This window comes from Camelina sativa, chromosome 16 (genome assembly GCF_030686135.1).
Source record: "Camelina sativa cultivar CO46 ecotype springtype chromosome 16, ASM3068613v1".
NCBI lineage: Eukaryota > Viridiplantae > Streptophyta > Magnoliopsida > Brassicales > Brassicaceae > Camelina > Camelina sativa.
This window is the reverse complement of record NC_141895.1, coordinates 2,654,870-2,672,202: the sequence shown is the minus strand read 5'-3', so window position 1 is coordinate 2,672,202 and position 17,333 is coordinate 2,654,870. Positions and strand designations below refer to the sequence as shown.

General features: G+C 34.4%; 3 protein-coding genes and 2 pseudogenes across 8 annotated transcripts; 2 read left to right on the top strand and 3 right to left on the bottom strand.

Moving 5' to 3' along the window:
• Nucleotides 1-1,988: 1,988 nt before the first annotated feature.
• LOC104749503 (AT-hook motif nuclear-localized protein 10) lies at nucleotides 1,989-4,735 on the top strand. 2 transcript variants are annotated; one of them, XM_010471147.3, is made up of 6 exons: nucleotides 1,989-2,125; nucleotides 2,674-3,186; nucleotides 3,475-3,527; nucleotides 3,812-3,943; nucleotides 4,037-4,198; nucleotides 4,289-4,735. In XM_010471147.3, the coding sequence occupies exons 2-6, from the start codon at nucleotides 2,685-2,687 to the stop codon at nucleotides 4,532-4,534; spliced, it is 1,095 nt and encodes a 364-aa protein (XP_010469449.2). In that variant the 5' UTR covers nucleotides 1,989-2,125; nucleotides 2,674-2,684; the 3' UTR covers nucleotides 4,535-4,735. The 2 variants fall into 2 exon arrangements, with proteins under 2 accessions (XP_010469449.2, XP_087347567.1); XM_087491441.1 differs by lacking the exon at nucleotides 1,989-2,125 and having other exon boundaries at nucleotides 2,175-3,186.
• On the bottom strand, nucleotides 4,674-6,886 carry LOC104749504 (uncharacterized). The gene is made up of 5 exons (XM_010471148.2): nucleotides 6,512-6,886; nucleotides 5,994-6,336; nucleotides 5,631-5,899; nucleotides 5,335-5,531; nucleotides 4,674-5,258 (listed from the first exon to the last, which is right to left on the bottom strand). Exons 1-5 carry the CDS (start codon nucleotides 6,699-6,701, stop codon nucleotides 4,815-4,817), a joined length of 1,443 nt encoding a protein of 480 aa, XP_010469450.2. The 5' UTR covers nucleotides 6,702-6,886; the 3' UTR covers nucleotides 4,674-4,814.
• Nucleotides 6,887-7,337: 451 nt separating this feature from the next.
• On the top strand, nucleotides 7,338-10,583 carry LOC104749502 (protein S-acyltransferase 21). 4 transcript variants are annotated; one of them, XM_010471144.3, is made up of 10 exons: nucleotides 7,338-7,734; nucleotides 8,111-8,224; nucleotides 8,330-8,450; nucleotides 8,539-8,714; nucleotides 8,803-8,871; nucleotides 8,953-9,024; nucleotides 9,115-9,243; nucleotides 9,331-9,411; nucleotides 9,530-9,739; nucleotides 9,812-10,583. In XM_010471144.3, exons 1-10 carry the CDS (start codon nucleotides 7,690-7,692, stop codon nucleotides 10,502-10,504), a joined length of 1,710 nt encoding a protein of 569 aa, XP_010469446.2. In that variant the 5' UTR covers nucleotides 7,338-7,689; the 3' UTR covers nucleotides 10,505-10,583. The 4 variants fall into 4 exon arrangements, with proteins under 4 accessions (XP_010469446.2, XP_087347564.1, XP_087347565.1 ...); XM_087491439.1 differs by having other exon boundaries at nucleotides 7,422-7,734; nucleotides 9,790-10,583; XM_087491438.1 differs by lacking the exon at nucleotides 8,803-8,871 and having other exon boundaries at nucleotides 7,378-7,734.
• A 102-nt stretch (nucleotides 10,584-10,685) lies between these two features.
• LOC104753278 (putative F-box protein At3g17620 pseudogene) lies at nucleotides 10,686-11,902 on the bottom strand (annotated as a pseudogene). The gene has a single exon (XR_015584094.1). The product of XR_015584094.1 is annotated as a putative F-box protein At3g17620 pseudogene (transcript).
• Nucleotides 11,903-16,357: 4,455 nt separating this feature from the next.
• LOC147925056 (putative F-box protein At3g17620) lies at nucleotides 16,358-17,253 on the bottom strand (annotated as a pseudogene).
• Nucleotides 17,254-17,333: the final 80 nt, after the last annotated feature.

The window sequence follows — 17,333 nt, the reverse complement described above, 5'->3', positions numbered from 1 at the left end:
TGCGTACGAAATATAAAGATATAGACATCATAATAAATAGCTTATTGTGGTTTTATATTTGAAATTAACATGTACGTAGAATAGATTTCATGTCATAGTATGTTATATGTACATAGTAGTTTTGTTGTTTGTGTTTTTTACATGAAAAAATTTAGAACTTGCGTAATCTTGCATTTTTTGTAAGACTATCAATACAGATGATACTTATTACGAAGGATAAATTTAATAATAATATAGATAAAATTATAAAACTCGAAATCTTTTAAATACATCAAACATCCAGATTAATTGCCAATAAACACTTCAAGGTCCATAAGAGGGTTTCCAGCTCACCATAAAACAAGGATAGACATCTCCGTGAATCCTTCAATCCCAAATGCATTAATATACACTCCAAAGACACGGACGGTCATATCCGGTCCATTGTTCTGAAGCATGCCAAAACTCATCAAATAAAGCTTTGTTGTTTAGGTTTTATTTAGTATGTATGTATATCATATGTTGTAATTCATACATCATATATATTATTTAGTACTCTTTCTAGTTATACGGTGTACGAATTTGATATATAGTATACATAATCTTACATATATCATACATTATTTTAGTTGTTATTCATGTAAATTTTGCTTCACACTGTTAAATAGAGTTAAAAATAACTTTTACATAATTTTGCTCCAAATCTTTTTTCTTTAGTAACTATTACAACAAAAACCTACTTTCTACTAACTTTTATATATTGTAAACAATTTTTGTTTACAAATTGTAAAAGCTAATTTTACGTGTCAATAACATATGTTTCTTATAAAAAATAATATATGACGTGGAAAGTATTATATATGTATGCATCAATAATATTTTTGGGTCATTAATATGTATGTTTTACAATATTATTGAAGCTAAATTTTACATATTTTACATGTCAATAAAATATGCTTCTTACTAAAAAACAATATCTGGCGTGGAAAGTATTCTATCTGTCTACATCAATAATATTTTTGAGTTATTAATATGTTTGTTTTACAATATTATTGAAGCTAAATTTTACCTATTTTACGTGTCAATAAAATATGTTTTTTACCAAAAAAACAATATCTGCCGTGGAAAGTATCATATTTGTATGTATCAATTAAAGTTTTGGGGTCATTAATATATATGTTTTACAACATTATTGAAGCTAAATTTTACCTATTTTATGTGTCAATAAAATATGTTTCTTACAAAAAACAATATCTAGCATTCAAAGTTCTATATCTGTCTGTATCAATAATATTTCGAGGCCATTAATGTATATGTTTTACAATATTATTAGAAATTAAATTTTGTATCTATTTTTTTTTGCAAAATTGATAAATGAGATCTCTTACAAAAATATCAATAGTTAATCTAATTGATATATAATATACGTATATAAGCTAATTTTACGTGTCAATAATATATGTTTCTTGGAAAAAAATAAAATATGACGTGGAAAGTATTCTATCTATCTTTGTCTACATCAATAATATTTTTGAGTCATTAATATGTTTGATTTACAACATTATTGAAGCTAAATTTTATGTATTTTACGTGTCAATAAAATATGTTTCTTACCAAAAAATAATATCTGACGTGGAAAGTATTATATTTGTGTGTATCAATAATATTTCCGGGTCATTAATATATATGTTTTATAATATTATTAGAAACTAAATTTTGTATATATTTTTTGCGAAAGTGATATATTAAGTCTCTTACAAAAAGATCAATACTTTATCAAATTGAAAAAAAAAAGTATAAACTTTTTGGGTGAAATATATTATTTGGTGAACAATTAGATAAAAATGTAAAAGTAAAAAGGAAAGAAAGTGTAAATGTTTAAAATAAAAATAAAAAAGAAAAAGTGTAAAATATTAAAAAAATGAGACTATAATAAAAATAATTAGATATCTCAAAAATTACCCTTTTGTCCTAGGACTATATATATAAATAAGATTTTCTTGTCTAATAAACAAAAATAATAAAAACCCTAAAAAACAATTGTAGGCAGACAGAGAGAGAGAGAGAAAGACAGATCCCCTTTGGCTCTTTGTCTTTTTTTTTTTTTTTACACTTTATTCTCCTGAATTTTCTCCTCAGTTATCTCGTAAGTTTTCTTTTTCTCTCTTCCTTCTCTCTCTTAAATTCAATTTTTTTTTTTGCTTTTTTTTCTTTATTGTAATTGATTAATAATTATCGAGAGTTTCTGTTTGATTTTTTCTGAGAAAAAAAAATCTGGAAAATGTTTAATATTAAAAAAGTGATTTTGGGTTTAATTTATGATTTTCACTTTAATCTTAAAATTCAGAAACCTTAAAGCGCGATCCGCTTTCTCAATGGTTTTTGAGTGAGTCAGTGAGTCTGAGCGAGAGAGATCTAAAAATCCACAATTGTTACAAAATTTGGTGTTAAATACTGAATCTTTATAGGCGTAGTGTTTAATTTAATAGATTTAGGGCTTAAAGTTTCGAACTTTTCATTGGATATGGTATAAATCTTGTAGTTGAAACACGGAATTGTCTCTCTTGGGCGTTGTTTGTTTAGATTTTAGGGCTTAAAAGTTTCAAACTTTCAATGGAAACTAGGGTTTTGTGGGTTTGGTTGATTGTCTACTACTAACAATTTGTTTTCCCCTGTTTTTTTCTTGGGGGAAAGTGAGAAGGAAAATGTCAGGATCTGAGTCAGGTGTAATGGCGGGGAGCAGAGAATCACAAATGAAGTTTACAATGGTTCTTCACCAGCAGCAGCAGCAGCAGCAAGCTCCCCCGCAGCAGCAACACAGCCAAGCTCCCCCCCAGCAGTCTCAGAACATGCAATTGTCATTTGGTGACGAAGATGGAAATGATGCTCTTTACAAGCAGCCGATGAGGAGGTCACCATCACCACCGCAGCAGTACCAACCTGGTGAGAACCCTGTCTTGAACATGAACATGCCCGGAGCTGAGCCTGGAACCATGGCTGAGGGTGGGCCAGTGAAGAAGAGGAGAGGTAGGCCGAGGAAGTATGGACCTGAGAGTGGTGAGATGTCACTTGGCTTGGTTTCCGGAGCTCCTTCTTTCACGGTGAGCCAGCCTAGTGGTGGCAGCAGAAGCGGCGGAGGAGGAGGAGAGAAGAGGATGAGAGGAAGGCCTCCTGGTTCTAGCAATAAGCCAAAGCTCCAAGCTTTAGGTATGTGTATTTATATATATATATATATATATCATTGATTCTTCTGATAATTGGAATCTTCTCTCGCTCACGTGCTGCAATTAGAAAGTTCTGTGTCGGCTGTGTGCAATCTATTAGAATATAGTAAAAAATGGTGAATATGGTAGTAAAACAATGACCTTGAGAATCCCCGCAATTCCTAATAGACTTTTATGCCCTTTTTAAGCGTATCTTCTTCAATCATCTTTGCTTTTTGCATCCCCTCCACCAATCTTGACATGTTTTGTGGCTTGCTTGCTTTGCTTTCAGGCTCAACTGGAACGGGATTTACCCCTCATATACTTACCGTGAGGGCTGGAGAGGTCTTTATCTTCTTCTATCTTCTTGAATTTCCTTATTTAATTGTGACCATGTCTAAAGATTGTCTAAGCTTTATCTTTCTAGTAATTGATCACCAACCGTCTTTAAAATCATGTGAATTTCGAGTGTGAGTTGTTGTCTTTTAAGGTCAATAAATATTTGGTAACAAGAGAAATGTTGAACTTGTTCAGGGTTCTCTTACCTGTTTTGTTGTGCTGACATTTTTAGGTCCATATGTTTTGGTATATTTATGATTTTGACTGTTTGTTTGATCTATGTGGGACAGGATGTAGCATCCAAGATAATGGCCTTAACTCAGAATGGGCCACGTGCTGTGTGTGTCTTGTCTGCAAATGGAGCTATCTCCAATGTGACTCTTCGCCAGTTGGCCACGTCTGGTGGAACCGTTACATATGAGGTATCGAGATTCAGCTTGCAAAGTTCTCCAGTCCCCTTTTTTTGTCTCTGATTTTTGCTGCTGAATCCTGGTGCTTTGTATAACATTGACCAGGGGAGATATGAGATTCTGTGTTTATCGGGATCGTTCCATTTGATGGTGAGCAATGGTCACAAAAGCAGAAGCGGAGGTCTAAGCGTGTCCTTATCAGGTCCGGATGGTAATGTCCTAGGTGGTAGCGTAGCTGGTCTTCTTATAGCAGCATCACCTGTTCAGGTAATTTCTGCCTTCTTCCAGTTCAAATATTTGATTATATGGATGGTTCATAAGATCAATTTAAGGACACATTTGGCTTTCAAATTACAGATTGTTGTTGGGAGTTTTATCCCAGAAGGACAGAAAGAACCGAAACCACATGTGGGACAAATGGACCTATCACCACCCACAATACCGCGTGTGGCCCCAACGCAGGTGCTGATGATGGCTCCGAGTAGCCCGCAGTCTCGAGGCACAATGAGTGAGTCATCTTGTGGAGGTGGACATGCGAGCCCTCTTCATCAGAGCACAGGAGGACCGTACAATAGCACCAATCATACCATGCCCTGGAAGTAACCAAGTGATCTTGGTCTGTTTAAAAAACCAACAACTTCCTATTATTGGAGTGATTTGATGATTTCTATCCTTTTTAGGTTTTCTAATTGTCTCTTCAGACAAGATTAATAACTTTTATCTATTTTCTATTTTGGTGTACTTTCAGAACCATAATTTATTTCAGAGATTAGAATATCCTAATTAATGTAGATCTTTCTTTTATTTTGTGTTTCTCAATCTTGAAAACATTTTTAACTCATGTAAAACTTGTATTGATTACAACATCAATACAAGACTGCATTTACATATGGTGCTCTTTTGCTCTCTTCAATAAAAACCGCAATGAGAAAAACCCGAGAGCGCAGGTTTGCCAGAACCACCCCATTGCATTTCCTGGGTCGACTCGTTTAGCCAGAAACCACGCATAGATTCCTTCTGCAACATGTAATCCCACTGATATGATGAAGACAACTTTTACAATAGTGATTGTCCGGAAGAAAAAGAGGTGTAGGGCTCTTAAGAAAGGCACAGGTCCTATGTCGGGTAACCATCCTGCAGCAAAAAGAGCTGACATTCCTAGTGTAACAGCTATCCAAGTGAATATGGTTGGACCGTCTAAAGATCTCCGTTTCCTTTCCTTCCAGTATGAGATAGTTGCAGCCATACCTTCCCGGGAGCTCTTAAAAGGCACATATCCAAGCTCTTCCTTGGCTTTGAGATATGAGAAATAATGGGTAACACCAACCTGCAACAGATCAAAAGATTCATACAAGTTGGGTATGGATTCTAAGCCGGAATATGAGTGGGAAGAAAACTGTTACCTTGTAGACTTCAGCAGGAAGGATAAGGGGCTGCGGTAACCAGCTCTTTGATAGCCATGGGTATAGGACAGTGTAGACACCTTGGAAGATCTTACCCAAGGACAGAGCAAAAGGTACAGAGACTGTAAACTTGGGCAGGTCATAGTCTAAACTTCTTAGTAAGGGGTGTAGGAACTCAAAGGTATTCACCGGGGAACCTATAACATCGCAATTCAGATTGATTTAGCAAGCAAAGTTTTAAGGCTAAATGTTTAGATACGCCTCTCGTCTTGAGAGTGTCTTAAGAGATGAGTTACCATCAGAGACAAAATATGGTTGACCAGCAGCGACGGGCTGTCCTTCTCTGCCAGGAATGTTGTCCAAAAGTCCCATGCTTGCCAGGATGATTGCTAGGACAAGGTTTTCAACATAAATCCAGTCTGTTTTGATACTCGGTCCACCGATCTTGAAGAAGGCCAAACCCAACTTTGCTAGATTAACTATCCTAGGAAGATGCCTGTCCTCACCAGGTCCATATATAGCCGCTGGTCGGATCGCACATGTGTACACCTGTTTGCCCCCATTCCTACAATAAGCACAGGCAGAAGGGAAAATATATTACCCTACCTAACAGACACCAGATTCTTCAAAGATATATTGAATCAAGAAACAGGACTTACTTAAAAGGTCTGCCGTTACTCTTGAGAACCAACTGTTCTGCAATGGATTTACTTCGGCCATAGGTATCGACATGATCATCAAGAGGGAAATAAGGCAAACTTTCGTTGCCGTTCTGAATCTCCTTACCACCAAAGACAACATTGTAAGTGCTGACATAGACAAGTCTTGTGATCTCGTGTTTGAACACAGCTTCCAAGACGTTACAGGTCCCGTTAATGTTAACCTCGTCACAACGACCAAACAGAAGCATCTCTTTACCAGACATACCATAGGAAGCAAGATGCAAAACACAGTCCGCACCATCTAAAGCCTTGTCTACATCTACTTTCTTAGTCACATCCCCTGTTTCAACATCATCAATTCCACTAAAATGTTTAGTATAAATCCAGAAATTGACAAGAGAGCATTGTGTGTGATCTTAACACTAATTCATAGGATTTGAGATTTAAGAAATTAAGAGATCAAATCGATGGAATTAAAAAGTTAGATAGAAAAAAGGGGTCGATGGGATTGAAACCTTGGATGCAGCGAACGCCACTGTTTCTGAGATCATCGGACCAAGGAGAAGAGTCGCGGAGGTCGAAAGAGCGGACTTGGCGAGCTCCACGGCGAACCAGCTCTAAGCAGAGGGCGGCACCGACGAAGCCGAGACCTCCAGTGACGACGAAGGTGTTACCTTCGACTCCTTCGTTCTCACTCAAATGCATTTCTCTCTCTCTCTCTCTCGAAGTTGACCGGCAACGAGAACGACCCGGCGTGTGTGACTTTTACTTCTCTCACACACACACACAGCTAATGGCCGGGCCACGTGTAACTTTTACTTAATTTGTTTTATTTATTAGGTAACACATTTTGGTGGAAAAGATGGTAAAATAAAAAAGACGATTAAATTGAAAATAATCGATTAAAAAATACTTTTAATTTTAAACATATGTGTATAGTCAAAATTTATTAAACATTTTTTTTGTTTTTTGAAAAATCTATTACTCTTGTTTAATAAATTACTCGGTTACAAACTTGTATTCACTATGCTCTCGCATATTTAATCAGATTGTTATGTGTTTTATGCAGATTAATAAATCTATGTAAAATTTTAATATATATGGTTTATAAATACATTATTATATAGATACATATTTTAATAATTAACACAATACAATTCCATTTTTTGTTTTTTTTTTGAATTTGGTTGCAAATCAAATTTCTAACTTCACAATATTTACAAATAATTCAAAATAAACCAAAAACAATATTTGATGAAATTCAAAAGATTTCATTTTTAAAGAGGAAAAAAAAAAGAAATATCTTAGCTTTCAAGTCTCTCTAAACGGCTAAAAAATACCAAGTCTCTAAAAACTCTTCATTAATTTCTCTAACAGCTTCACTAGTTTTTTACTAATTCCCCGAGAGACACTCTTCTTCTGATCGATTAGATAAAAAAATTCAAGCCGATGAACCTTTTTTAAGTCCTCAAATTTCTCTCACGGAACCACTCAAATAAGTGCTCTCGGGTCATGCTCCAAACGTTAGACATTTTTATACTGTAGTCGCTGAGTTTAGTTTTAGTAGGGGAACACAGATTTTGGACAAAAAGTTCAAGCTTTGTTTTTTTTCAAATTGGGGGTTTTTTTTGTTTTAATTTATTTATTTATTCCTAGTGATCTTGAGTTTAGGGTTTTAGGTTTCTTCACTGCAATGGCGAGAAGACATGGATGGCAACTTCCAGCTCACACATTTCAGGTTTCCAAGCGTTATTTACTCTCTATTAAGGGTTTTTTCCCCCTTGCATACTTCACTGAGTATTTTGATTGCTTTTTCACTTTGGTTTGAACGATTTTGTGCAATTCCTGTCGTAATCTGCAATTGTGACAAGTTTGTTCCTTTTTCTTGAAAATGACATTAAAATGCTTTGCTGTTATCAGGGAATGTGTTACTTTGTTGTGACATCGCTTTTAAAAATCTCTTCTTTTCCATCTGCTTTATGTGTTTGTGGATAAACACACGGTTGAGCTTATGTATATATGAGTATAGTTCATGTGCTTTATAAGATCCATTTCATTGAATTTGGATGGGGTTCTCTGTGATTGTTCGTTTATAGAACATGTTGCTGTTTCAGGTTGTTGCTATCACTGTATTTTTCTTGCTGACTATCGCTTACTATGCCTTCTTTGCTCCGTTTCTTTGGAACAAACTCTATGAATATATTGCCATTGGTGTTTACTCTTTCCTGGTAAGAACTAAAAAACGAATCTTGTTATACAAAGCTCTCAAATTTGTTATTTATATCTCACAACTCTCTTTCATCTCTCTTTTTGCCTAATGGTGGTTTTTATAGGCGTTTTCGGTTTTAGTTCTGTACATCCGATGCACTGGCATAGATCCTGCAGATCCTGGAATCTTTTTAAGGACTGATAACACTCCAGCACATAAGTCACAGAACAGTAACTACGTTCCTGGTACGTGCTCTACTGATATGATGATGCTGTGTATAGGGGCTCGCATAATTCGGATACTTCTTTCTTATGGTGATGTCTCCTGTGGCAGATAATGCCTCAGCTATTGATGGTGGGCCATATATTAGACACGGCTCAGGTTGCTGTAATGTGGTAGGAAGATTCATTTGTGGTTGTTTAGTAATACAAGATTGCCGTAGAGATACCCAACAAGAGCAATCAAACGAACCAGAAGAAGCTCTGTTCTGCTCATTGTGTAATGCTGAGGTATACTAGTCTATTTACTTCCTGGTTACAAGTTTGTCATTGCGTCTTCTTCTACAGTAACAGCACATTCTTTTTTTTTGTGTCGAAGGTACGTATGTTTAGCAAGCACTGTCGAAGTTGTGGCAAGTGTGTCGATGGGTTTGATCATCATTGCCGAGTATGCAATTTAAAAAATGGGCGTTGGGGTTTCTGTCTTGCCAATTTTTCACTGATATGTTAAGTGTTTCTTTTGCCTTAGTGGCTAAATAACTGTGTGGGGCATAAAAACTACATCAGCTTTGTGTGTCTTATGGCGGCAAGCTTTTTATGGGTATGTTTTCAACAAAGTGTTTTTTTACTTTAAGGCTGATTCTGCCTACATCCATTATATGATATGACCTTGCAAAAACAATGGTGACAGCTTATAGCTGAATTTGGAGTTGGTGTTGCTGTATTTGTTCGATGTTTCGTGGACCAAAATGCAATGGAACATCTTATAACTGAAAAGCTTGGGCTTGGTTTCTCCCGTCCTCCATTTGCAGCTGTTGTGGTATATATTCTCAAAGGCAGTACTGGTTTATTCTGTATTTTATCAGTGCTTAATTTCCAACTTGAGCTTGCTTTTCTCATTCTGCAGGTTGTTTGTACAACTCTCTCGTTACTTGCTTTGATACCTCTTGGGGAACTTTTATTTTTCCATATTATTTTGATCCGAAAGGTTTTGTTTTTACTTTTGTCTTTCACCATGTTTCTGAATTTCTGTTCTCCTCTGACAAATAACATAACATAACAATGTATTGAAGCTGAGCTTTAATATGTAACTTTTGTGGGTGCAGGGAATCACAACATATGAATATGTTGTTGCCCTGAGAGCGCAAACTGAACCACTTGGACCATCTGTAGATGAGCTAGACCAAACGAGCCAGGTTCCTTCACCTACAAGCTCAGCTGTGACAGCCGCGAGTGGTAGAAGCTCTCTCGGAATGAGCATTCAATACCGCGGTGCCTCCTTGTGTACACCTCCAAACATATTCATGGATCAACAGGTAAGAAAAAGTAAAATCTAATAAGTATTTTTCACATCCTTCACTTGTAGCTCTTCATCTTTCTGTCTCCAGGACGATGTTATCCAGCATTTGGAGCCTGGACCTGTACGATCCACCATAGATCCCGACGCACTTTCACAGAAGAAGCCACTTCAGCGTCAACAAGTAAGGATCAATCCATGGAAGCTGGCGAAACTCGACTCAAAAGAAGCATCTAAAGCAGCTGCAAAAGCGCGTGCATCTTCATCAGTATTTCTTCCAGTAAGTTCACGGCAAAACCTTTACAAAACCAGCAGCAATGTAAGCGGGAGAAGCAGCCCCGCAAGTTCCCATCACGCTAGAAAAGGCAAAGCTGATTCAGAGTCTTGTAGCATTAGTAGTCCAGGTTTGACGAGAGATCACTTCAACCCAATGTACATGTCATCACCAGCTAACGAGTCACCATTAAATGAGGAAGAAGAAAGCAGAAATGCTGTTGTTGCAGCTAGAAGAAACTTGCCTCCAAGCGATGAGAGTTCAGTCGTTTGGGATCCTGAAGCTGGCCGGTTTGTATCGTCGTCTAGGATTCCAGGAACAGATTTTGGAGGTCCTCTTGGTAATGAATGTGTAAACACCATAACAGGTTCTGGGACTGAAGGTAGCAGAAGGAGTAGAGTAAACCCTTTGACTGGTTATTTCCAACAAGTAAGATCACAGAGAGGAGACCAACTTCCAGTGTTTATGCCTACTGATTCTCAATTGCACAGACATTTATCTACTAGCTAGATTCCATTAGAAACCATTTTTGTTGATCACCAACATCTTTATTTCCATTCAGTTTGTGTTTCTTAGTTCTCTTTTTTCTTTTCTTGGTAAGGAGGCAATTTTATTGGTTTTAATGGTAGAGAGAATAAAAAAAAAAAAAATACAAGAAACAGATAACATAGTAGTATCTGATTCGAAAACCTTCAAAGAAAAAAATAAGAAAGAAATGAGTCTTGGATCTGACTAGGAAAGCAAGCAAAGTTGATGCCAAAGTGTAAAATAATTTTAGAATGTTTGTCATGAGATCCAAGACTCTCAAAAGAACACTAAACTTGGAACATAAGAGCAGCTACGCAAGTAATTCCCGCTGTCTGTAATTGTCCCGATATCTAAGCCTCTGAAGTATCTGTTTTCTCCGATGATGTAAGCTCTGTGGGGAGTGGCGGGGAGTATTTCATGGTCATCGTCATCAAAAACAACCACCGCGCTCTCTTCCTTGTCAATGAGGAAAGTCGCATAAAAATAGAATGGTATCATATTATCAACGGCTAAGAACTTGCTCCACGACACGGCACTGGGCTCTATCTTAGTAGTAACCCAAATCTGCATCCCAAAGCAATTCGAAGGCTGGAATAACACCGCAAGCTGCTCTTCTCCGAATGAAGACAGAGTCACAATATCATAATAAGACTCAAACGGAAGAGGCAGATGAGGTCCAAATGTCTCTTTAGTAAAATCAAAACAGAGTAAGAAATCAGGTACGTCGTCGTCAGCTATAGCAGGCAAGTACGTATTTCCCTTCAAAGACACGCCACCTAAAAAAAGCTCTATATTCCGGCTAGGAGTAACATCAAGAACCCTCCATGAATTAGACTTGAACTCGTAGATCTCGTTCACACATCCATTCATCTTGGGAGAAGTACCAAATCTCAAAATTTTATAGGCGCGACACGATTTGCTCTTGTCATATCCGATAACGTGGGTGTATTCGTCAAGAAGAGATCTGTGTTCGACGCAAATCCACCGAGTATGCCCTGTATAAGGGTTCCATACCACGAGCTTAGGGTTTTCTTTCGTAGTGTTGTCTTTCGTAGTGCATAACAATAAACCCTCGCAGTGATATATTTCGTATATAGCATCATGATCGTTTAGGCTAATAAGTTTACGTCTACGCTTTATTTTTGGACCAGTGTTGTTGTGAATTCCATTGAGATTGAGGCTTATTAGAAAAGCCCTACAATTTACCACCACGATCACCAGAAACTCCCCTTCCCTTGCCAATATTGCTGCGTTACCAATGTGCTTAGATATAGTGTTCCACGTTTTGCATGTCAATCGGACTTCCCTCATCGATTTTGCCGGAACCCTAGAGAGTATCTCCTTTACCAATTCTCTTGGAAGATCCGACATCTTCTCCATTGTTTTTTTTTTCAAGTTACGATTTCTTCTAAGTTATATTTGTTATATCGTTTATATTTTATATAATAAGTATGGTTTGAAAAGTTACTAACTCACCACCAGATCGGGACATATATCAATTTTACACAAATTTCTATTAAAAAAAATAATTTCTACAAAAAACAAGAAATAAAAAAATTAGCTATTAACATGATCATGACACGTGTCACGTATACTGATGAGATGTTGACACGTGTCAAAAAATAACATTAAATCTAAATCTACATAAAATTTATATGTTTATATCTTTAAAAATTCCTAAATTAAAAAGAAAAATTAACAAAACTAATCTGTTTTCTATTGTACCCTAATTATATTATACATTTTTCTCAATTAGATTTTGACATGTATAAACAAAAAATAATTCATTAAGCATTAAACATGTATATTATTATTAATCAATAAATAGTGAATAACAAATTTAAAAAGAATAGCATAAGTTATGTCAAAAGAATTCTTATTTTTGAAACGTAATAGGACAAGCTAATTAAGAAAATAAGATTATATCTACAGAAAAATTATGTTTGTGAAGTAATCTTACTACAGTGGTCATTGGTAACTCCAATTGTACAAGACACCATCACACGAGAGATTGTATAAGGCACCATCACACGAGGGATCAAGTCCCGCTATCTATGAACCGGCCAGTTGTTTCTCAAATGTTGACCAAAAACATATTATTTGTTTATAACAAAAGCTTTGATCTTTGATTTTTATTTCCGATATAATTTTGCCGATCTATTGTGTGGTCTTTGATTCGTGAGGGTTCTTCAATGGAAGCTATCAGATGCAATGAAATGGAATCAAAGTATATAAATCCTGCTAATTTAATCAATGATGGAGACACTGATGGAGGTTCCAAAAATGATTTTACAGTTAGTAGCATTATAAGTTTGGAAGATTAGTCGGTGATTGATATTTATGGTCAAAATCTGGAGTTTTCTCTTATGAATAATGTTGATGATTCTGGTACTGAAACAAGAGCTGCTTGATCGAGTAATTGAGAAGCAATTTTCAAATTTGGGAAGTTGGAATAGTAAACCGTTTTAAATTTGGTTTCAAACCGGATTTACGTGGTTTCTATCGGATTTGGTTTGTAAACCGTTTAAACCCAGGTATATGGAGAAATATATGAGAACTTTTGATTCAGGTAGAAATAAGTTTAGAATTTACAATTCAAGAATATTCGAGACGAGTTCATAGTTTTAAGTAGTTTTAATATAATGTGATACACTTCTGAGGAATAAATAGGTCGCTGATCCTTAACTTGATTATGACATATGTCATGTTTTGGATTGTTTATAAAATGTCTATTTTGTTTATTTGAATTATATAAGACTTATATATATACTATCCTGATTATAATTTTCAAATTTTTATTTTTATTATGTTATTTTTTCTCAGTTTCTCAACTTTTATTAGATTGGTCATAAATTCATTGCAATAGAGTAGATAACTTTCACCAGTTGTTCATACAAAATATCTTTAGAGTAAAAAAAATTCATGGTTAAAAAAATTATGTCACAAAACAATTTTAATAATTTAAAGAACTATAATTATTCCAAAATGAAAGTAAAACAATATAAATTTTGTTTAATTTGATCATAATATATTTTATAGGTAGTGATAAAGAGCATACTTTAATTTTGTAAGATCATAATTTTAATGATAAAAAATAAAGTAAAATTGTACATGCTTACTAATTAGATGTTGCTTTGATGAACTCTTTTCATGTAAAACATTTTGTAAATAAGTTGTGTAACGTTTTAAAAATTTGACAATAATAAAACTCATAATAATGAGTATTTGGCAAAAGTTTTGGTGGATATAATTTAGCTTTAAATTATTGTAATAATTGTTAAAATATATAAATATAAATAAGTGTATGAAGGTAAATAAAAATATGATTTTTTTCTAACTAAAATTATTTATATATTTAATTCAGGAAATACTTTTTTTTTTTAATTTGTTTAATATTTAGGATTTATTTTTTCAACAAATTTTAAACCCACACATCGTGCGGGCCCTTATCTATTATATGTATATGTCTCTTTAGTGTATATCTAGGCATGTCAATTAAGGTCAAAGTCTGTGGGTTGGCCCGGTCCGACACAGAAAAACACCGGGCTCGGACTTAAATATATATATCCAGAAAAAATCGGATCTTTCGGGCTCAACCCGTTCGGGCTATAGGGTTCGGGTTAAAAAATTTACCTATGATATTTTATATGAATTATATATTGTTTTATTTGGTTAAAGTATTTAATTTTTATTTAGTTTTAAACTTCTTTTTTAAAATTAAGCTCGCTGTAGTAAATATAAATGAGTTATTAAAATTTTGATTGTTTTGTTTTATAGTGCATTTTTAAACACTAATTTTTAAGGCTTATAAATTTGAATTTTTGATCTCTAAGATAAGCTCGGAAAATCCCGAAAAGCCCTGTAGCCCTGTTAGGGCCGGGTTCGGCTTTGAAATATAGGCTCAGAAATATTTCATGTTGGACCGGTTCAAATATATGCGGGCTTTACGGGTTTCGGGCCGGACCGGGCCAGGCTAGCCCGATTGACACACCTATGTATATCTCTTTATATTACGATAAAATCTCAACCATGTATTGTATATATGTTAAGGCCAATCCACTCATGAACATATCTATAAAGATGTACTAGATTCAGAGTTTATCTACAAATTGTATTTGTAGAAAATATAATCTCGATTACTAGTTAGGTTCACATTTGATCTTGGTCTACCGTCATCTCAATATTTATTTGATATACAATGTAAAACTCAAATTTATATTAATTTGGTTTTATTTAGTTTATGTATGCTTGAAATAATAATTGTTTCACCATAGAAGTCGGATTGAGATGACGGTAGACCAAGATCAACTGTGAACCTAATTAGTAATCGAGATTATATTTTTGTTAAGCTTGTAAACTATCAAACATGATTAAAACTGCCAGAAATTTTAAAAATGTTTCGAATCGGATAACCTAAATAGAGTTAGATAATTCAATTTTCTAATTTACCAAATATATATTTAAATCTAAAAATTAAGTAATTTTAATATTACATAATTTTAAACTTAAGTAGAAAACATAATTTAAGAAAAATTATTTTTGATAATTATTTCATATATATATCATAAATTATTTTAAAATTTTAATACTCTATATTAGATAAATATATATAATTATATATTTTTTCTTAAAAAAAGAAAAAAGCTTGTAGATAAACTAGCAACCCCGCGAGGTCCACCAACAATATATATATATTTATATATATATATATATATATATATAATTACAAATAAAAGTTTTAACTTTTAAATTGAATTTAGCAATCCAAATTTTCTTATATCGTCTGGTTATCTAAAGTTACCGTCATGCATTTATATTAAAAGTGGTTTTGATCATGTTTTTTTATTTTCCAAATTACCCATTCTTGTCTCGCATTCCCTATTCTCTTTCATGATATATGAATAGGCCTATAGATAAAACCCGCAAACTTTGACTATTTTCTGATAAAAGATCTGATATAGAGACAAACGTGGGAAGTGTATTAAACAATTTAGGTTTAATATAACTCATCAAAATTAATGTTAATCAATTGTAACAATTTGTATTTTAATGATTTTGGTATTATACATTAAAATATATTCATATATGTAAGCACAAAATCTACTTAATATTTGTTTCCAATTTAAAATATATATATATATTTCGATTGTTTAAAAAGGTTGTTCAAAATAATAATAATAACTGAATAATATACAATTAATGGATAAAATCTAAAATCAAATCGTTATAGTTTAAAATTTAGAACTCTTTGTCAAGATTTAGATAATTGGTTGTTTAGTACATATCATTGATATCAAAATAAATAAATGAAATTTACTTAACTATACAATTTGCAACAATCTTGAATCCAATATAACAATCCCAAAATTTTAAAAAATTCTCTCATTATCTCATTCGTAGTTTCGTCTTTTACCCATATGGCATATATATATTTAGAAACTGACATTCTCAAAAAGATTAGCATAGAAATACAGTACAAGAGCAATCAAGCAAGCTCTGTTCTCGGGAGATTAAGTAGTTAATCGTGGATCTGATTAGGTATATAAGCAGAGTTGATGCAAAAAGTGTAAAGTTATAGTCCCATTAGATCCAAGAGTGAAAAGAACACACTGCACTTGGAATATAAGACCATGTCTACTCCAGCAACTCTCCAGCAACTCTTCAGCAGAGAGTTGCTCAAATATAAACTAATGATTTAATTAATACTAAACTAATTAAAACAACATATTTAGAACATATACAAAATCATCTTTTCACTAGAATACTCCAAAAAAGTTGCTCAATCATTTAAATATTAATTTTTGTTAAACAAAACTTTGTTGAAGTCAAATGGTGTTACATATGAAACTCACAAATTTCCAACTTGCTGCCCTGTGAAATGGAGTGCAACCAACCTGATAGTCACAAAAGAGTTTGTGTTAACACAAATAACTGATCCAAAAGCAACAAGGCATTGAGAAGCTAGAAAACCTTGTCTGTGATGTTAATCTTTGCAACCTATTTTGAAAACGAAGAAGCAGCGAAACAAAAAATTGTATTTTATTTTTTTTTAATACCCAATGAGATTTTGCCACGTAACGTTGCTTCAAAGGATCTTCCGCTTCTCAGTTGAGAAGCGATTGTCAGTTGAGAAGCGATTCTCAGGAAAATGAGCAATTTTTTTGTGTTTTTGATATAATTTTGACCGAGAAATTCTTTGAGCAACTCAAAGAGAAATGCCACTGGATCCACTTCTCTGAAGAATCCCTTTTCTCCAATGATGTAAGCTTTGTAGCGAGTGGAGTTCCTTCCAACTCGATCAAAAACCACGACGCGGCTCTTCTGCTCGTCGATAAGGAAACTCCCCTCATATAGTGGTCTCATATCAACAACGGCTAAGAACTTGGTCCACGACACGGTGCTAGGCTCTATCTTAGTAGTAACCCAAATCTCCATCCCATAGATAAAGGCTGGAATAACACCGCAAGCTGCTCTTCTCCAAAAGCAGATAGAGTCACAATATCATAATAAGACTCAAACGGTAGAGGCAGATGAGGTCCAAATGTCTCTTTAGTAAAATCAAAACAGAGTAAGAAATCAGGCACGTCGTCGTCAGCTATAGCACGCAAGTACGTATTTCCCTTCAAAGACACGCCACCTAAAAAAAGCTCTATATTCCGGCTAGGAGTAACATCAAGAACCCTCCATGAATTAGACTTGAACTCGTAGATCTCGTTCATACATCCATTCATCCTGGGACAAATCTCAAAATTTTATAGGCGCGAAACGATTTGCTCTTGTCATATCCGATAACGTGGGTGTATCCGTCAAG